Genomic DNA, 21747 nt, shown 5'->3' with positions numbered 1-21747 from the left:
TGCATTAAGAAGTTTACCCCGCGATGGCACTGTTTCTCTGTCTTTTTCAGAGGTTTATACACTTGAACTCAAAATTATACTTCTATAGTACTTCAAACCAATTTGGAATCAACACCTTGAATTGAATTGAATTTAATTGAATGCTTTTATAGCACAAGTGAGTATTTTTTGAATATTAATAATAAAACAACCCCAGAGAATCCTATTGTCCACAGACACAGGAATTTTATTTTATTTTATTTTCATGTATTAAAAAAAGTTTTTCCTCAGAATAAATGAAAATGTAATTTAATCAAATATTAATTATTACTAATTGATCCATTTAAAATGTATTAAAACAGAAATACATTCTGTTTTGGATTTTATTATTATTTATTTACATATCAATTTTGTGGTGGACAGACATGGTCAAGAATGACGTCAACATATAACTTAGTTTGCTTTAATAAGGTATGTGAACTTTTTGACATTTTACTTTCAAATATTTCAGTTCTACCTACAACATTTAGGCTACCCTATATCACACTACAATTTTCTTTGTGGTAACATTTGGGAATTATCAGTGACTTCTAGGGACAAATTGCTTAATTTCATGGGGGTGCTGGAGCCTATCCCAGCTGACTTCAGGGCAGAGGTGGGGAACACCCTGAATTACTAGCCAGCCAATCGGAGGACACAAGGAGACAAACACACTCATACCTAGGGGCAATTTCGACTGTCCAATCAGCATGTCTTTGTAATGTTGGAGGAAACCGAAGTACCTGGGGAAAACCCACATAGGCCCGGGGAGAACATGCAAACTCCAGCCACAGGTGAACCGCCCTGGATTTGAACCCAGGTTTCCCAATGTGAGGCTGACGCGCTAACCGAGCCACCTCCTCTTTGGTTCTCTCGTTTGACCTAAAGCAGCTGCCACTGCCTGTCTGTGTCTTCTCACCCGGGAGGGCGAGTTTATAAATAAGACGTTGGAGGTGGGTTTTTTGTGCTTCTGTTGTTTGGCCAGCTGCTAAGATTGCTTGTTTGTCTCCCTCGGTGCAGGTGGAGTCACAAGCTGGCCTCTAGATGCTCTGTTGAAAGCTTATTTCAATGCTTGAGCTATTTGTGCTTCGATGGCATCACCTGTCTCTGTGCTGGACTGCAATGTGTCACAATTTTCACAAGCACACAAAAAAAGCCAGCAAAAAGAGTACGTTTCAGTGGTGCTTTGTAACATGGTGTTGCATCTTCACTATACTATTGTCATTTTTGGGGGGATGAAGCAACTCTTACCTGTCCATTTGTTTCGATTTCTCATTTGTTTTTTAAGAGCTCATCAACTTCTGGCTTGATCCTGACTGAGCCGAACGTCTCGCGATGATTTATGACCTGTCGGGTCATAATGTTTCACAGCTTTAGTTGGTGGGCCAAAATAGATGGGCGGGTCTTGGTCACCGCCGTTTCAGCCTCAATGGTATACGTCTCCGTATAACCGTGCTAGTATTTTAAAGCGTATTACTCACATAGCAATATTGGGCAGAATATGAGCCACTTAGCAAAAGTTTGATTCGGAATCCCGAATGATTTTTCTTCTGCAACCTATTGTGCCTATACCATAGGGGTGCGCTCTATCTAAAAATGAAGATAACTGCACGTATCAGCAAGCCAGTATACTTTATGTATAATATTTTTAGAAAATAGAGAACTACTGCATGCTTTCTGTTTTTTTTTTGTGGTAAGTTTAACCACTGTTTCCTACAAGCATGCAATCAACTGACATTGTATTGTTTGGGTTATTTTTGCTGGTTGCGGCTGCCATAATACAGTACCGTATTTTCCGGACAATAAATCGCACTTTTTAAAATACACATTGGATTGGTCTGCGACTAATACTCGAGTGGGTTTTTTTCTCCGGCAGGCTGTTGTGTTTCTTATTTGGCTACAGTTGTCTGATAACTTACACCAATGGATGCCTATTTAGCCCGTTGAGCTTCATTTGACTATTTTTACTTTGACTTATGTTCGTTTGTGTTTGTCAAGCAAAAATTGGCTTCCCAAAAACGCAACTTATACTCCAGTGTGACTTTTATACATTTTCCCGACTCTCATTGTGCATTGTTTGGCTTCTGCAACTTATAGTCTGAAAATGTGTCTTTATTTCTATATCAACACACAACTCCTGGCACAAGAGTATTACTCTAAGTAACACAAAAACACTGGTTGGTTACCACAAAAAAACAGTCTGCTCCCAAAAAAAAGCCTTGAGTTCAAAATAACATTCGCAACACAAAAAAAAATTAGCCAAAGACAATTGACTTTATCTTGAGGATTTGGACTTTTATTTAAGTGGTAAAGAACATTGAGTTTTGGGGTTTGGAGAGGCACTGCAAGACTTTCAGTGACTGCTGTGTGGATTGCAGTTTCATGTGGTGTGAGTAAAAAAAAAAATGCAGTTTTTTAAATCCTCTGCAGACCACTTGATTATACCGTATATCTTCACTCATACATGCCTCGAACACTCGGTATTTTAAGTTCAAGCTGAATGCCTTGGAAAATGGCTGTTTTTCCCACGGTTAAGTTATATTTCTTTTCTCCCCGTCTGTCATTTAATTATGCAGCTTGCATGTCTCAGTAGCTGTTCGAAGCTTTTTTGGGGGTATTCTATGTTCAGTGATAATAGATTGTCCTTGCAATGAGCTCTGTAATTCTTTTGTAATTTTCCCTCAATAGTCATGTGTCAAAATGAGAACATCATGTACGGGAGCTTTAACAGATTAAAAAAAACAATGATTGAATTGTAACATTTTTTTTTGGGTCAACAAATCAGTGAAAACAACATAGTCAGTGTGATAATTTGGTTTTCCTGCCACTGTGAATTGACATTATATGGGGAAAAAAAACTTCCATATTTTATTTCCCATGCCAGTTACTATAAATAAACTGGATCTCGTAATATAATTTTTTTTCTCATCTAGAACGTTTCTGAAAGCCATACTTTTGTACATAATGTATATACATATTGCATATGACATTTAGAAATGATCTCTGATTGCCATTGTCGTGCTCGTGGCCCTCAAGATCTGTATTGTTCTATTGTACTGTTTATACAAAACATATTTGGCATTGAATGTTTGGATTCATAAGTGGAGAACAAAACTGACGGATGAATCAATTTAGTGGATTTTGACTTGACCATTTTTTTTTTGTTTTGAGAAGAAGGAAAAGCAACAGAAAGCCATTTAAACCATCAAATGTAGGCTCTTCCTATTTAGCCTTGATGTGACCCCAGTCTTGCTCACTGTATGAGATTTGGTATCTGCAGCTATGCTAAGTGTCAAAGAGAATGCTAATGAGGTGCGAGCTGCAAAATCAGAGCTTCAAGATGCACGCTTGAAGTTGTGGGCATGTTTGGAGTTAAAAATAGACTGCCTCTGTCTGAGGTTGGTTAGTTCCTTCATTGGCTGGGATTAGCGGCTTCTGGGCACTCTGATTCTGCAAGTACACAAAGTACACAAACATCTTCAGACACAACCTTCTGACATGGAATTTTATTATCACACGTTGATTTTTGGCTCTTTTCAAGTCTGCTTGTTTTCAACTCAACATCTCACAGCTTGAGTTAAGATGAAGAAGCAACAAAGTTGTCAGGCAAAGTCTAATAAGATCACACACGCTCTTGCTTACCTACATACTTCTTGAACGGTAACAGCTAATAGGATAAATCCGCCAAAGCAGGTGGATAATACTCCTTATTTTGCAACTGTATTCAAAACTACTTTTTGACTCTGTATTCAAACTCCTCGCTATTGAACTATTTGCTTTTCGACCAATGAATACCAGCCTTGAATCATTCTGAATTTGAACACCCGAGAGATTTATGGATTAAAATATCATTGTTTTTTTTTTAATGGCAAAAATGCTTTCGGTTCCGTTTTCAACCACCAAACTAGAACAAATTATGGTCGAGTACCAAGATACAACTGTAGTCCAAAAAATGTCATGCTGCTTACATCCGGTGTATCAAACCTAAGACTTGTGGGCTAGAAGTGGCTCAGGGGTGGGGAACCTTTTGGACGGAGAGAGCCATAAACTATTCATATTTTCAAATGTTGTTCCTTGAGATTCAAGATAGGCGTCAGGAGAAATAGGACAAGGGCAATAAGGCCCTCGTTGCGTCCGCTCGATTCAGCGGCTCGTCTCCCATGGCTGACGCATACATGCACACAAGCGCATACGCTCTAAAAGCGTCATTCCCCGTTGTGACTAGAGTGCATATTTGCCTTGTCACCCAGAAGAGTCAGTGCATTAAGAGAGCCCGGAGGAGGTGGACAAGCACCAGAACCACCGGAGCACTTAGGGTGCAACAATGCAAGCTATGGCAACAAAAACAACAAAACATCCGCCAGTCATGTTCAGGCTTTTATTAAATTTGCCTTTCTAAGGGAGTCTTTGTTTGACACGAATAATTCTAAGTACAGATTCCAAAAAATCTAATCGGTGTTTTGGATTTGGTCAGAAAGTAACCATGGGCTGAATCCTTTCAGTTTGATTCAGTTGAGAGACGTATGCGTCATTGTAGATGGTAAAAATTTGAGTTTTAACTCATGTACTCAAGCATGTTTGTCATTTGCACACAGGTCGGTGCCCTCGGATGGACTGGAGGGCCAGTCAGCGACTTTCTGGTCAGGTCGCTTTAAAATCAACAAAGATGAGACGTTTGTGGGCTTGCTTCACGACAGCTGCACTTGGTATGATGTTTCACACATTAGCGTTTCCCCGACTCTTGCTACTACGCGATCGCTGAGTCATGTGCAGCTCCATCTTAGTTGAGATCTCTTTCTTTTGGATCTTTTGAGCCTTTTCACCATTGAATAGACTTGCGCTCGTAACATAACATCAACTCTAAATTGAACTTAGATGAACTTAAAAAAAGTTTGAATCTTACATTACACTAAATCTATTTATGCCACAGTGAAATCATAAGCAGCCTCTCGCATCTCGGCCACCTGGCTGTTTCGTATGCTCGTATCTCAAAATTTGTCTCATATCTCAAGGCAAATATTGTCTTAGAATTTTTCACGTATCTCAAATTGCTCATATGTTGGGGCTGTATATTGCTTTGCTTCAGTGTGTGTATATATATATATGTGTATATATATATATATATATATATATATATATATATATATATATATATATATATATATATATATATATATATATATATATATATATATATATATATACACACACACACACGTACATACACATACGTACATAAATGGTAAGTTAAACGATAATTAAACCATTGAAAAAGAGAACTATGCGATTGGTTAAGCCACAAGTTTTTTTCCATCCTTCTACACCCTCCCATGCCCCCCTCTCTCTCTTTCTCTCTCTCTGTTTCTCTCTCTGTTTCTCTCTCTCTTTCTCTCTCTTGCTGGCTCGCTCACTCGCACCTCTCCTCATGTTTGGTCGCACTGTCACTTTCCGAGGCAACATAAGAGCCGCCATTGGAAACACACAGCTTCTGAATGAGAGCGTTAAGGATAGAGAGCCAGAAGGGATCAAATGAGAATCGACTGACTACCTATGAAGCTGAAAAGAAGGATTTTGCAAGGAGTTTTTTAAACTTGACCCAGAGGCTCCCAGTCGCAAGTTGCAAAGTTGAGACAGCTCAACGGGGATTCTGTCAGTGAGCCATGCTACTATGAAGATCAAAAGATGGTAATTATAAGAAATTCTCTTGTGATCTTGCAGGCACTGATCCGCGTCAGACTTTAAATATCAATTTAGTATTTACTTATCTTTGACTTTCAAACTCGGAAAGAACTTAGCTTTTTAAACATTAAAAACGGGAGGTCACATTTGCTATTCAAGTCAAGTCTAAAATGAATATTTAAAGCGTCAGATATAGTTTTGATCAAGTGCATCCCAGTGGAAAGAATCCTGTTTAGCTATTTGAAAGAAAATGCTCTTGAAAATCTTACCTACACACCTTTATATTTTCAGTTTTATTTCATGTTACAAGATAATTTCACCTATTAATGTCCATAATGGCCTTATTTTTAAGTTTTTCTTTCCCCTGGCTCTTGCTACAGACATATTTTTCATTATTATACAGCATGTTAATGGTGTTAACTTGATAGATGGGCAAATACTTCACTCTGAGTCGCCGATAACGTATTGGCATTCACCTGACTGACATTTGCCACTCAGTGGGACTGTGATTTGTGCGCAAAGGCTTGTATGTCTCAGTCTTCAACTGGCCTGGCAACCAGTTGTGGCCTCAGGGTGGAGTTCTCCTTTGGCTCCGACGTCCTGATACATTGCCAAGGATAAGTGTTGTTGAAAATGGATGGCTTTGCTCTTTGATTAAAGCAAAACCAGTCACACCCGACAAAACCTTCATTGTTGTTCAGTCATCAACATGGCTGCTGGGGATATGTGACAAATCTTTTACGTCAACTGAGTCAGCCTTTATAAGTTCTTTTCTAACCCTAAAAAAAGAGCACTTGCAAACCCTTCCACAGATGAGGACAGACGCCCAATCGTGTGACGTCCAAACGTTTATCCAAAGGGTTCAACCGAGCCTTTTATTTATAACGTCATGACAAGCAGCCATTAGTGTTTTGCAAGACGCATCAAGCGTGTTAGCGCTTGACTCTCTTCACTCAAGTTGAAGGTTTCACGTTGCCCAGCATCAGGCTAGATTTCACTAGCCGTCCCCATTTATCGGCCGTACTTCCTGGTATGCGAGTCACGGAGAAGTTAAACCATACTTATAAAAACTAATCACTCCTAAGGGAATATAGGTTCCAAGACCGGCTGTCCTAATTCAGCGTTACCTTGATTTAAGGCTTGAATTCCTGACCTGGCTAGTGAGCAAAATACATTGTTTTTTATGTTAAACATCGTATGTCTCTCCTCGCATCTCATTTTCTGAACCACTTTATCCTCACAGAGGTTGTGGGGGGTGCTGGAGCCTTTCCCAGCTGACCTTAAGGCGGGGGACAACCTAAATTGGTGGCCAGCCAATCGCAGGGCACAAGGAGGCAAAGAAACTCATGCCTAAGGGTAATTTAGAGTTTCCAATCAGTCTGTGAGAGGAAAACGGAGTACCCGGAGAAAACCCACGCACCCTGGAATTGAACCCAGGTCCCCCACTCCGAGGCTGACGCCCAAACCACTCTTCCGCCGGGCTGCCTGTTAAACCGAGTATGTGAATCAGAAAAAAAAAATTCTTGTGTAAAATTAAGTTTGTTTGGGAAAGCCCAATTATTAGAATTGTAGTGATACTTTTATTGCCATGGCATAAAGAGTGATGTCATTGCTCAGTCCTGTGAGAGCTAGCATGTTCTTATTTTACATGGCTTTGACTTATTTTATTTTCAATAATCAGCAAAAGTGCACTCAAAATTGCTCAACATCGCTCCTCTCCAAAATCCTGTTGTTGTTGTTTTTTAAACACATAAATCGTAAGTCTCGTTAAAATCGCCACTCTCTTCTTTTAGTGTTGAACCAATTGAGAATGTGAGCGTAGTCTCGGACTGTATATGTTTTTCCTGTGTTGTTCCACCTTCTGGCTGCCGTCTGGGTGTGCCCAGCTCGCACATAAGGCCGATTTGTTTGCCACTGGCTCGCTGCGAAGACGTTATGCTGGGAAGTGAATTTTAAAATACCCGCCCTGCCCCTGTGTAGGTTTGACTTGGCGGGACTTTGCGTGAGTGCGTGCATTTATCCACCCACCTTGCCCTGCCACCAGCCAGCAACTACTATTCCGACCGTTCACACTTGAGAAACGGCCTCAACGTTTGGGAATTTGTTTCTATGCTGACCGGACCGGGTCACACAGAGCATCTTTTTTTCTCTCTTCAGAAAGACTTTCTTTGTGATTTAGCCGTCTGGCAATGTGTGCTTGCTTGCACTGTTTATTCAAGCATGTGTTATGGCTTGACTCTTGAATCGTCGTACAAATTTCTTCCTATGGAATATGACCATTACATCCAGGTGTTATTGTTCCCTTTTTTCTTTCTTTCACATGACAAGGGAAATATATTGATACATATATAGCATTTTATAACCTGAAAAAAAATCACATGTAGAAGTATTTGTAAGAAGAGTTACCAATGTATTCTTGGAAAAATGTGAATTAGCAAAACTCAGTTGCGTTAATCTAAAATCTCCAAATCATTAGTATTACTGTACTGGAAACATCATTTGAATTTATCTCTCATACATTATATTTGTTTGGTATTGTATATTAATATGACACCGTTATGCACTATTGTTGTCATTCGGGTTGTGAGTGGAATCCTACTTCTCCCTGTCATGGTTGGTCTTGAACATTGTTCTGTCCCGTGAGGGATGTGGCACAATTGACTCATGAGGTTTTGCAGACAGCGCTCCCAGATGATAATTCGAGCTAATGAGATGGCGAGGGACGAAATAAACATGCAGCGACAGATAGAGAATTAAAAACATGGCCGCCCAATGCACTGTATGCTTATTACATGATGATCCTACGATTCTTAAGGCCTGCTGTGGAGGAAAGAATGACAAAAGCCAGCTGCTAAGCAGACATAACTCCGTAATGTCAACGTGAGTAAAGGCCCCGTTTTCGGTTATCTGGAAAAGGTTATTTCGTCCGATTATTGTCTTCCCTTGGGTGTGTAAAGACTGAGTTTTTTCAACCCTTATGCTAAGTTCATCATGTACAAGTTGTAAATTATTATGCGGTCAACAACAGGTTGGACCAAATAAGGTAATATGGCATGTGGGGGGAAAAAAACATAGTTCTTGATGCACTTTCACATCAGTGGGTACCTGTCTGGTCTATTTGAGAGAGTATCACCCAACTAAAGGAAACTCCAATCATTCAAACTGAGTAAGTTAGCCTCACCAAATTCAGGCTATTACTGTTTACCTTTATATCGAGTAATATACTGTATATTTTGGACCCACAAAAAAATGGCTCAGACCTTAACACCTCCACATCACCTTTCCTGCTCCTCTACTTCTCCTCATCGAGCCTTGAAATGCATGTAATTACAATAACCCTGGGGTCAGCAGTAGGCTAAATAAAGCTGGGCCTAAATATGTTAGGAGGTCACTTGAAATGTGAAGCGCTAAACCTGCGTTCATGGCTGCCTGGAAAGCAGCCCCCACATGATCCTGTTTACTGGCATTGTTGAAGTGCATTTCTGGCAGGGAACACCAAATGTTTGAGTTTGCAGGGCTCTTTTCACAACAGGTGACCGACCTGTGCAAAGTAACAACAGCGTGAGGAATGTCACAAGCCCCAACCACCCTTATGTTTACCCCAAATTGCAACGCTAGGCATAATCACTGAGATTTTACTGAAGCGATTCAGACACAACGATAATTTTGTTACAATGTTGATCATGAAATGCTTAACGCCAAGGATGAAATTCCGCTGATAGCATCGTTTTCATGGGATTATCAGATACTAACTGTAAAAAAATGTCCCGTACTCCGGTTTGCCCTAACACTCACACTTAAAAGCAACCAGCCTACCTTGCATCTGACAGGAATTTTGGTTGGTGGCAAATTTTGAAGGCAAATAATTCCTCTCATCTTCTCTCATTTGCTCTCTCTAGAACTCTTTGTTGGTGCCATAGTCATTTCTCTTCTATGAAGAAGGAGAAGACCAGCTTCTTTAAAAGGGAGCAGTCAAGGAGATAAAACCTTTCCGAAAGCCATTACATGCATACAGCAGACCAGAATGAGATCCTTTTACCATGTCCACCTGAAGTTGTGTCTGACTTAGTTGGAATGCCACAGAGCAGAAGGAGTAGCATGGCTTCCCCACCCCGTCCTCAATTCCCTGGTAATTCCTCGGCGAGCACTTCTTTTGGTCCTTCTCTTCCTAAGGAAGCCACACCGAACCCATGTCGTGTAACTCAAGTGACCTCATTCTTGCCGTCTTTCTCACATCCCTCGACCTTGTCACTGGAGACCAGAATTTGTCCGGCCAAGCATGGCATTGCCGTATCACTCTGCCTCGTGGATAGTGGCACTGCTTCCTCGTCCGGGCTCGAAAGTGCCAAAGACACATTAGAAACAGAACCAAAGCCCATTGGCTGGGTGTCCCATAATACTTGGGACAGCCGCTTTGATCAGACAAAACTAAACACCACGATGGACATCTGCAAAACAACAGCTCTGCGCGAGGAAAAAGATGAGCGTGACGTTGACCATGCAAAGCAAGGCGGTCATTTTTCTGAGCAGACGGCCGCTGAGCCAGACTATATTGATATTGTGCAGGCGACCATGCTATTTGGGCGTGCTCCATTGGCAACAAAGGAACAGAAGTCAGAGGTGCAAATGCAACCAAGAGCTCACGTGGAGTCATATATTCAAAGCCAAGGCCTGACAAAGCCACAGATTAAAGACCAATTCCTCATGCATCGTCCAGAAAAATCCCAAACAGAGGCTGCTCTGTTACATCAACCGACCACCTCACTCAACCATTCCCAATCCCATCAACCCTACCCTGTTGTGTCTGTACCTATTCACCATCTCCCCAGCGACCATTTTTCAGAGCCAGAGACAAGTAAACAGGGGAAAATGTCATCCGATACAGAGGAGTTGAGATGTCGTCATAGAGAATCCTACAGGGCTGCGCTACAAAATCCGCTCACTGCTAAGTATGAAAAGGCCAGTGCAAGGATTTTGGGTGTTGTGAAGGAGGATGGAGAAATCTGCTCTTGTGATGGGCTGAGGAAGCAATCAGAGACTGCGAGTGGTTGTCCTCCTGGTCATGACCAAAAATTGGATCTTGAATTCGGGACCCAAATCCAACATCCTTCCATTGGCAGCTGTACATCCTCCATCGAGAAAAACAGTGCTTCATTTTGGAGACATGATACAAACCCAGTCCTCTATATGGCCGACAATGAGTCGATCCACAAGACCACTCTCCCAACCCGGGAATATTGCGACAAATTTTACAGTGGTTTACAAAACGGGAGTGGAACAAAGTTTGAAAGAGTTTTACAGCACTCCACGAATCCTACAGATGCACAGGAGCTTTTTACCAAACATCACAACGTTCTCAGTGGGGTGATTCCGGCCAACTCTTTGCCCGTTTTACCGCAGAAGAAGAAACGGGAAACGGACGGGAGATGTTCCTCCCTCTCTACCGCAGTGGTGGAAACCTCTGAGAAGTGCCAGTTGATCCTTGTGGATGGCGAGAATGTCAGGAAGGGCCGAGTTGATGATATTGGCACAGATGTGCCTCAGCTTCATGTGGTCAAGTGCAAAAAAAGCACCGCCTTTCGATTAGTTTCACCTAAAATCAACAAGATGAAGATGGCCATTCCAGGTAAACCGTGTTTTTGCTATTTCCCAAGAGGATGTCTATCATCTATTGACACATTGACCACGATCTGCAACTGTAAAATCCTTTTACAGATTTGGTGGAAAAATCCAGCACAAATAGAAAGATGGAGAGCTCCTCAACGGATGTTTCCATTCCAGTAACAGGAACCAGGACCAACTGTCAGCCGTCCTCTGTTCATCACAGTCCCAGACCAGACCACATTCATTTAGGCTTTCCAGACCCCAGAGCTCACCCCTTATATCAAGGGTTGGCAACACTTACAGGCAAGTCGTAAACGTCCTCTAGCCTTCTCTCTTTCACCAGTTCTTTCAGCTATTACACCAGACAATTCTTCTTGAATTCATGCAAATATATCATTTTATTTGGCGGATGCTGGCAGGAGGCAGAGACAGAATGGGTAGGGCTGTCACTGAGATCTATGGAGACCACCATGAATGGCAATCTAATGTGACCAGCCAGGAGCTCTTGGAGATGTTGCTCTACTTCCACTCTGTCCTAAGGTGAGGTTTTTACAAAGCCACTGACGGAAATGTATAAAAGTCACGATAAAGAGTGGCTTCTGCTTGTGAGGATTTTCAATTTTTTATGAACTTTAAAAAAATAAAAAATAAATTAAAACATTAAAAAAATTCCCTCAGAAAAAAAATCTGCGATGTAGAGAAACCGCGAAAATTGAAGCCACCACATTTGAGGGATTACTGTAGTTTGGACGTGTGACGTGCGAAATTAGATAATTCCACGTTTTTGACTTGTAGTCCGAAAAATAAGGTCCGTGTAAAATAATTATTCCTGTCCTTCTCGTCAATTTACCATAAGGAGAGAAATCAGAGAAGCTGGGATGACTCTTGTCTTTGACGCCAGGAAATCAAATCCTCATCCACAGCTGTACAAAGCTTTGATGATGCTACAGGTAGGACACACACACCAACATCACAGGTACATTTCTGACATTGTAGTTTAATGGGAAGAAAACAAATCATTGGCGCCAGTCACCAAATTTCCAATGAGAAAATTGTACAACATTTCCAAAAAGAAATTCATTGGGTGGTTTTAAACCACCTAGTGGAACTTGCCAAGCTGCCATCTGTGTGCTATTCAAACCCTCGCTGCTTGCAATTTTGGGATGGCTAGGATATGCATTAGAGATGTTGTGGTCCCACATGATTTATTTAACATTCTGCTCATGCAATAGCATTTGCTTCTGATTTTTTCATCACATGCTTGAGCAATAGCATGCTCTGGTCACAGAATGTTCATTATTTGTCCAATTTTAAATGCAATCAGTTGACAGTGTTTTCCTGTTTTTTTTTCTCTCTTGCCTTTGTAACATGCTGCTTGTATTCAGGAGCACTTTTCCCAGGCAGTAAACACTTTGGTTCTCCTAGTGGATAAAGAAAGCGGCACACTGCCAGAACGAGGCTCCACGATTCAGGTTCATCCGTTTATATGAACAATTTTCTTTTTGTTTGTGAATGTTTCTATAGCAAGGAGTCATATCTAGAACACACAATAGTAGCTTTACAAGTAGTATATCATAGAGCTCATTCACACTGTACATAAAGAAGTAAATACTTTATTTTTTGCATCCTTGCACTTCTGGGCCATGTTTCACTGCCCGAAATCATTTTATAAGTCATATGTCATTTTGGAAGTTGGTCCATTTGAGCCACATATTTGGCAACATTTTACATGGACTCACCTCTTTTTCACTTGTAATATTGATATTATACTTTGTTTGGATGCCACAGACTGAAGTGGTGACATCCATGAAAGCCTTGACCAAGCTGGTGGAGGAGAGTCAACGGACTTTTTGTTTAGGTGGAACGCTGCGTCACGATCTCCGTGATTGGATGGATCTTCACCGGGTGAGCACATGAAATCACAACAAAATCACACATGATTGGCTGATTGAACACTGCCAAGGATCCCATCTCATTTTCTGAACCGCTTCGTCCTCATTAGTGTCGCAGAGGGTGCTGGAGCCTATCCCAGCTGACTCCGGGCCAGAGGCAGGGGGACACCCTAAATCGGTGGGCAGCCAATCGCAGGGCACAAAAAGACAAACAAACTCATACCTAGGGGCAATTTAGAGTGTCCAATCAGCCTACCATGCATGTTTTTACAATGTGGGAGGAAGCCGGAGTACCCGGAGGAAATCCACGCAGGCCCTGTGATTGGCAGCTTGGTTCTAGCACCCCCTGTAATTCTCATGAGGCTAAGATGCACAGAAGATAAATGGATAAATGACTAATGAGCCCATCTTTGATTTGTCTAGAGACTCTTTCCATTTGCATTGGATCTTCATGACGCCTCCAGTCGGCTGCAAAGTGCAATAAGTCATTTCCAAGCTCCTCAGCGGACAGATTCTTTGCAGGTATTGTATTTCACTGATGCAAACTTGACTCACAGCCAGTGATAGTTGTCCAATTCAGTAAAAGTGGCACGGACGGCGCTAGACGCAAACCAATCCGAGTTTAATGACCCCTTGGTCTAAGTACTTGATTCTCCTGCAGAGTATTCAGCAGTGCATGAAGGACCAGAGGACTCTGATGCGTGACGTACTGCAGGACCGGCGATTGGTCAGTCTGCAGAGAGAGGGTGGGGCCATGCTGGCGAGGCTGAGGAAAGAAAGTGACATCCGATACCCTCAGTGTGAGGATCTCAGGTGAGCTGGAGGAATTCATATACTGTTTCTTTACTTTTGTTGTTGTTTTTTTATTTTATTTTTGTGGACTGTAATAGAATGGCTTTGTCCTTAATGCAGTGATGCCATAGACTCACTGAGCAGCCTGTACAACCACGTGGAGGAGCAAGTCCACATTCTGGTACAGAGCTCCAACACATCTCTAGAACACTTGGAGTATCTCCTGCAAGTCCGAGAGATGGAGGGACACTTAAACCAAGTTTGTACCACAACTTTTTAGCTATCGGACAGGACTGAAATGATAGTTTTGATCCCCAGCCAATCCAAATGTATTACAGCAATGTGATTTTTTCTTTTACACAGCTCCAACAGTGGTTTTATGTAGAGGGGGAGCGCCACCTGCAGGAAGCAGAATCAGTAGAGGAATCTGGAGACCATTTGGAGGAAGTCCTCAACCGTTTCACTGCTTTTCTTCTAGACGCTAATGTGAGTAACTTTATAGTCATTCGAGGGATCACTGTGCTGACCACAGATTTCTGTCCATTGACAGGATCGAAGACACCACGGCATGACATTAGCACAAGAGGCCGAACATCTCCAGCAGGCTGGGATGTCGTACCCAGAGACGCAAACGTTCAGCAGTCGGGTCCGCTCCTTCAAATCGGACCTGGACGACTTTTTGTGTAGAGCGGAGGCATGTGGCAGAGAGCTGCAGATCATGGTCAATGTCTGGGACTTTTGCCAGCAGGTAGCTTGCACGTGTCCTTTATGAACTTACAATCTTAAAACTTGAGAGTACATGAAGTTAAAAAAAGACCACCTTTTTGTTGCAGGCTATATCTCTGGCTTCCGATTGCATCGACTATCTCAAACAGAATCCAAGCAGAAACCTTTACTGCCAAGACGGTACGCCAACGACAGAGACTGTCAGTGTAGTTCATCAAAACAAAGATTCTGGACTGAGTGGCGGCGTCCGTGTTCTCTCGTCAGACAAGGACACTTCTGTCCTTCAACTTTTCCAAGACAGGTTACTTCAGTTCAGTAGGGAGAGATTTCAAGAGGTGAGGGTTGAGGCCAGCAGCCTGCCTGGCTCCAGGGCGATGAAGTTCTGGAACGTGGCGTGGTTGCGCTGCCAGGAAGCCCGGCAGCTGCTTCAAGATCGGATGCGGGAGAGAAATGACCGGGTTTTCGACAGGCAACCCTGTTTCACTAGCCGTTGTGGGCCCGATTTTGTGGATGTGGCCGAAGCCAAGACAACACGAGCTAGTAGTCTGATGGTACGGTCAACGCCTGGGCTCCGCCATCCGCGGTGGGAGAGCATTGCGTCCGGAGAAGTCCTGGGCAAGATTGACACGACGGAAACGGAAGGCGACATTGCCGTCAAAACTGTGGAGAAACGCGGCAGTCAGGGGTCAAAGGTCAAGTCATCCAACAGGTACAAAATCACGCGATTGGAGGAAAGCGATGTAATTATGATACAATTACAAACAGTTTATTGGCAAATTTCAGAAGAAACCTTGTTGCCACGACTGGCATTTCTGTTCTGAAAGAGTGGAAGTGATCTTTATCCGAGATGTTGATATTCAAAGATCTATCAAATGTTAAAAAAATGGAAAATGACATGAAATAACGCTAACTATATGGAACATTTTTTCATTGCCACCAAAGTCAATCCAACTCCTTCTATTCTTCCAGGGAAAATTTGGGTTAATCTCTGCATGTGAACATTTTTTTTGACCAATATTTCCTTTTGATTCAAACACTGATCACTGAACACTTATCAGATTACAAACATGTAACTTTTGTAAACGTAGCCAATGATGTAAGAATTTGAGTGGAAAAAAAATCCAAAATCGAGACCTTGTGAATAAGTGGTTAGCTCGTCGGTCCCACAGTTTTAATATTGAGGGTTCAAAGCCCGGTTTGGGCCTTCCTCCATGGAGTTTGGATGTTTTCCTTGGGCTTTTGTGGGTCTTCTCGGGATACTCTCGGATCATTCCGCCATGAACATTTATTTGCCTTCATTTCCTCTCCACATAGGTCAGGAAGGAAAACGGCGTGTGAGTTGAAGAGAAGTAGGACGAGAAGCGATCGAGAAGCCGCCGCCCTTTCGCAGTCTCACACCGTCGGCTGCCAGTGGTTTCCGTGGGGACGGCGCCCACGAGCCGCCGAGTCGAGGGACTCCGTTTTCAAGGACATCGAGGCGCCCGAATCTACGTCGTCCTCTTGCTCTCGCCACGGTCAGCCATCTTGTCGGATGCTCCAGGAGGCTCAGAAGTTTCAGCTCTCCCGCCACGGTAGCTTCTCCGAGGGCTCCTGCAATCGGGGTCCGGCCGAGGGGGGCGTGGCCTATCTCAGCAAACATTCAAGCCTGCCCGCCGGGAGGGACGAAGGAGCGTTTTGTTCGGAAAGGCAACAAGACAGCGCCGACAACACTCTGTGAGTCAACCTCTTGACGTGGTTTTAATGATGGGTAAAAAGACAATGGAGTTTTCTTTTTGGACTAATGTGACAAATTTGTTTGTTAATCTTTTGTCTTCAAGCTTACACTGAAGTTGAAACAGGTATTTTTTCTTCCAAATTTTTCCCCACATCCTTGTTGACCCATAAGCTGTCATTGGTGGAGTAAGGTGTCCAATCCATTTTGACTGGGAGGGGTGAATGGACCAATATTCATTCAGCACTGAAAATTGAGCATTCCCAACCAGTCTTCCCAGTTTAAATGCACTGGAGGTCTGTTGTCAGAGAGTTTATTTTGGGGAATTACGGGCCATTGTGGGCTCATTTCCTACACATTTTAGATGACTTCCTTTCAATTTTCTGGGTTACTGTACAATTTGGGGTTTTTCGGGTCACTTTTTGTGGGATTCGGCATCACTTTTTTTTCCCGTTTAAAATGACGGGGACATAAAGTATAAATAGGGGTGTTTTTGTGGTGGACTATACAATGAAATACCATATTTTCTTGCATATAAGCCATATTTGTAACTAAAAAAATGATAGCTGAATCAAGGGTATGGCTTAAATGCGCACAAGACTTGCTATACTATAGTCTTTTTCACCAGTAGATGTCAAAAAAGTAACATTTACAATTTGTTGGTTATTTTCTGTTTTGCAGTAAAAAACACACCATTACTGGAATCATTAATTCCTTATGATATTGACCCTAATAATGTGCTTTCGATTCATACAGTATCTCAAAAATAACGTGTGTACTCCTATTAAAACCAAATTGTGAACCAGGGGGCGGCTTATACTCGAGAAGTTGTAAAATTCAATGATTTTAAGGCCATTTTAAGGGTGCGGCTTATATGTGAGTAAATACGGTATGCAAACAAGGGTTTTAAAGCTTCTTAAATGATTGTAAATATGAATTTTGTGCTCTTCCCAGGAGGTTGCGTCGCGTCCTGGAGGAGCTCCTGCTCACAGAGGAGGAGTACGTACGCTCGCTGAGCTACATCATACGCCACTACCTCCCCCTGCTGGACAGATCCGACCTCCCACAGGACCTGAGGGGCAAACGTCCCATCATCTTTGGGAACCTCCAAAAGCTTCACCATTTCCACAGCCACTACTTCCTGCCCGAGTTGGAGGCCTGCCACGGCCACCCCGCCATGGTGGCTCGTTGTTTTCTCCGACACGTACGTAGTATGTCACTAGCCCATCCCTCTTGGTTTCGTACATATTAGCGCTATTGAAGACAATCATTGTGCTACTCATTTATTCGCACTTTAATAAGAGTTTTGAGCATTTTGGGTGGTACTAATAATAAATGTTGTTTTTGTAGTCCACAAAGTCTTATTTTTTTCCTACTAGACGTGAATGAAGGAACTTTTAAAGCACAAAAAGAATGACTAAATGAGGTTTTTTTTTTCTATCTCCTTCCACAGAGAGACAGTTTTGGCCTTTACTCCCTCTACAGCAGGAATAAACCCCAGTCAGACTCCTTGCTACTGCATCGTCGTCACGACATCTTTAAGGTCCTTTTACTTCTTTGTCAAAATATATCAAACACGTGCTTCAAATTTTTGTTGCCCTCTAATGAGAAAAAAAACGGCCACAGAAATGACGGTAAAATGCCGTTTCTGGATGAATTGTGTTGGCACGCTTTGCACTCAAATGGGTCGTTTTCAGTTTATTGAGCAGGATTTACGTTCCCCGCCACCATGGACAGCGCTAGATGTCTAATACTTTTTGACTGGGAGGACATTTGTATCATTTTACCAGGCATTTTGGTTCACTTTTAGATAAAGCTGTCGAACCCCTTTTCAAGAGCAATTTTTAATCCGTTTTTCTTTTATTTATACAACTTGAGTTATTTCCATGAGCATTAAGTTTGTCTTTCACAACTGGTTCGCAACATTGTGTGCCTGAAACCATTTATTGTTGTAAATGCTTCCTCAATTTTGTGGGAGAAAGACTTGAAGAGAAAGCCACAAAAAACACAAACGTAACATTTGAAACCAAATCATTTGACTCATGTCATCTCTGGGTGCACAGTTTTTCTGGTAATGGACCTAAATCATGTGGATTTTTTATGTTATGACATAGTTACAACACACTCTAAGGATTCAACAGAAAAGCTAGCGATTTTCTTGAAAACGACAAGAGTATCACCTAGAAAAATTGTTTATTGAATCCGTTGTGTTGGCCTCAACATTAAAGTTTCCTTCGATTCTTCCAGAGAAAGCAGCAGGAACTGGGAGACACGATGGACCTGTCCTCCTATCTGCTGAGACCCATCCAAAGGATCAGCAAGTACTGCCTCCTCCTGCAGGACACGGTGGCTCTGAGCGCCTCGCACTGGCCCCGAGGCATTCCCGCCGACGTCCACGGCGATGCCGAGAAGGACCGGGCCGACGTCAAGGCCGCCGCTGACCTCGTTCGCTTTCAGATGCGTCATGGCAACGACCTGCTCACCATGGATGCCATCCAACATTGTGATGTAAGACCTTAAATTGATATATCCTCTTCCACCCCTAAAATGTACGATAAGAGCAAGCAACATGGGGTAAAAAAACAAAAAGACAAAATGTTTATTATTTTAAAGTACTACCTCTACTTACAAAATGTGTTGGTTGCAGAACTTGTTCCCAATTTTTGTACATAGAGCAGCACAGCACTTTATTTCTTCCTCGGTGGTAATTTGGCTCTATTTTCCTAACAGGTGAATTTAAAAGAGCAAGGTCAGCTCATCCGACAGGACGAATTCACCGTTTTCTTTCGGAAGAAGAAATGCCTGCGCCGCGTCTTCCTCTTCACGCATCTCATTCTCTTCAGCAAGAGCAAAAAGACAGACGTCGGAAACGAAGTCTACGTCTACAAACAGTCGTTTAAGGTTGGCACCCACCTCGGCCCGAATTTCTGGTCCTTGAGCCATAACGTCTGCTGGTGTGTCAGACGGGCGACATTGGCATGACCCACGACACCGGCGTGAGCGGCATGAGCTTTGAGATCTGGTTCCGAAGGAGGAAGAGCGAGGACACCTACGTTCTGAAGGCCAATGGCGTAGAGGTGAAGAAAGCCTGGACCTCTGACCTGGAGAAGATTCTCTGGGATCAAGCCACTCACAGCAGAGGTAGAAACTGCCCAGCAACACCATGTCCATCCATTCCGCTTTCAAACTAGCTGCCATCGGCGCGTAGCGTATTTTACGGACTATAATTCGCAGTTTTTTGTTGAACTTACTTTAAAGTCATTTAGTTTTTGTTCTTTTGTAAAATGATAAATGATAGTCAATTTCTGCGAGGTTTTGAGCCCAAAAGAGGATTTTTTTTCCCTTTTTTATGACTATATTTTCGATGTTAGAGCCTGTACTTTAAACATATACTTACTTTAAACGATACTTCCATCCAGGCTTTAACATTTTATTAACGCCGACATGAGCATTTATAACGATTTTAGCAAGGAATTAAGTTAAATGTAGGACTACACACGTGGCAAATGTATAATTAGCACATGAGCTAAGATAACATGCACTCACATTTTATGAAAGTGTTTAAGGAGCAATTATTTTGAAAAACGTGTCCCAGACAATCAGATATTGGTATCAGCAGCAAAAAAAAAAATGCATTAGTGCGACATTAGTACCACATATTCTTTTTTTCTGCCTTTTAATGCTACTGTTCCTGTTGTTATGATGCAGAACTAAGGTTACAAGAGCGAGTGTTCATGGGACTTGGCCCCAAAACATACACGGATATTCAAGCTAGTGACGCCGACATCCGTGACCGGGACGTCGTTGGCATGCCGGATGACCCCAGTAAGAATTTGCATGAATGTGGCCGCCAAACCAAACTGGCTTTAATGGTTTAGAAGCGGGGTACAATCCATGTGTGTCAATTCCATTGATAAACACTATGACTGACTATGTGTTGTCAGTCCCCGTGGCGTGTTGTCCGCGCAGGACCCCAGACGCGGCCCGTCCGCCGTCCTCGGGGTCCACGTCCACGACCATCAGCCGGTCGTCTTCGTCGTCGGGCCGCGGATCGCTCTCGCCCGCCGGCTATCCCGGACACCCTTCGTCCGGCGCCACGCTGGACAATGAAGTCAACGCTCGTCACGATCTGCTTCACCGCGACGTCCACGCTTGGAAAACGGATCTTCGGACGCTCGGTACGTTTGACGTGCTAATTCTTGGAACTTTTGATCTCCCGACTTAGAGTTTACCATTTGATCCGTGTTGCAGATTTGGCGGACACCACGGATTCATCCGAGGAGAGCACCAACGTGTTTTTCAGCGACTCGGGGCTCAGTTGTCTCTCGGCTCTCGGCGGGGGGGTCGGCGACTCCTGGTCTTCGGCGGGCTCTCGCGGTCTGACGCAGTGTCGGACGGACAGTTCGCCGACAGTCAACGGGAAGAAAATAGCCAATGCTTCCCAGACTCAGGTACTTCCTTATCTGAATTCGGGATGAAATACAATTCTAATCTAATCTGACTTGGGTGTACAGCTCTAAAAACATTGGACTCCCTTTTACAAGCGTGATTTTTTAAAATTATTGCATTACAGGGAGAAAAGGCCAAAGGAAAATCCACAGAGGTTTAAGTTAAAGACAAGGTATGCTTTTTTATCCTCATTATGGCAATCTTTTTTTTAAGTTACCAATTTTTTTGTTCTAGATATTTGATAAAGGGTACAATACTACATCATACAATTCTCAATTAATGTCATTTTTTTAGGTTATGTTACTTGATATTTTGTTTGGTTTAATCATATGTATCTCACTCACTCCAGTTGTTCTTTTTACAGACGTCTGCTGTCTTGTGGTCCACATGCTCTTTTATCTCTGACTTTGGTTCTTTTGGCCATCATGTGGCTACAAACCACACACTAACACACACACACACACACACACACACACACACACACACACACACACACACACACGTACAGTCGCAAGTTTGCAGCATTTTTGTTTATTTGGTCGCATTGACCACTCCAAGAGGTCTAGTGGAATACAAAACAAAAAGTATAGCCACAAAAGACTCCGATAAAACATTTGAAATGATTTTTCTACATTGTAAAATGGGCTTTTTTGTGGATAAGTTTGAATTTTACACTAATGCCGAAATCCATTGAAAAGAATTGTTGTATAAATCTATTTATAAATGGACAACCCTAGTAAGGAGTGGTTGCCCTTCATACCAACAAATGGCTACATGTACAAATTATTGATCATATGTACAGTTTCTAAATATTTTTAATGTTATTTTGTGTTTGGGCATTTTTTTTTACCCACTTGTCAACACACTTTCTGTCTT

At 42.5% G+C, this 21747-nt stretch overlaps 1 protein-coding gene across 1 annotated transcript; it reads left to right on the top strand.

The window, feature by feature from the left end:
- The first annotated feature begins 11723 nt into the window (after positions 1-11723).
- LOC144200361 (pleckstrin homology domain-containing family G member 4B-like) lies at positions 11724-21346 on the top strand. The gene is made up of 21 exons (XM_077722458.1): positions 11724-11841; positions 12158-12251; positions 12687-12773; positions 13090-13206; positions 13617-13715; positions 13855-14006; positions 14106-14244; positions 14349-14471; positions 14536-14733; positions 14819-15420; positions 16026-16424; positions 17377-17626; positions 17876-17965; positions 18670-18930; positions 19153-19323; positions 19386-19563; positions 20131-20247; positions 20367-20600; positions 20674-20873; positions 20996-21043; positions 21236-21346. Exons 1-20 carry the CDS (start codon positions 11735-11737, stop codon positions 21029-21031), a joined length of 3654 nt encoding a protein of 1217 aa, XP_077578584.1. The 5' UTR covers positions 11724-11734; the 3' UTR covers positions 21032-21043; positions 21236-21346.
- The last annotated feature ends 401 nt before the right edge of the window (positions 21347-21747 follow it).

The sequence above is a fragment of the Stigmatopora nigra genome, chromosome 1 (assembly GCF_051989575.1).
Source record: "Stigmatopora nigra isolate UIUO_SnigA chromosome 1, RoL_Snig_1.1, whole genome shotgun sequence".
NCBI classification, from domain to species: domain Eukaryota; kingdom Metazoa; phylum Chordata; class Actinopteri; order Syngnathiformes; family Syngnathidae; genus Stigmatopora; species Stigmatopora nigra.
The sequence above is the reverse complement of the archived record's forward strand: the minus strand, read 5'-3'. Positions and strand labels throughout refer to the sequence as shown.

What these genes read in the sequence shown, in the direction of transcription:
- LOC144200361 (XM_077722458.1), top strand. Translation starts at nt 11,735, where the DNA reads ATGGGTAGGGCTGTCACTGAGATCTATGGAGACCACCATGAATGGCAA. An exon ending in AGCGGACAGATTCTTTGCAG is followed by an intron (nt 13,716 to 13,854) that starts GTATTGTATTTC and finishes ATTCTCCTGCAG; the next exon opens with AGTATTCAGCAGTGCATGAA. An exon ending in CCAATGCTTCCCAGACTCAG is followed by an intron (nt 20,874 to 20,995) that starts GTACTTCCTTAT and finishes ATTGCATTACAG; the next exon opens with GGAGAAAAGGCCAAAGGAAA.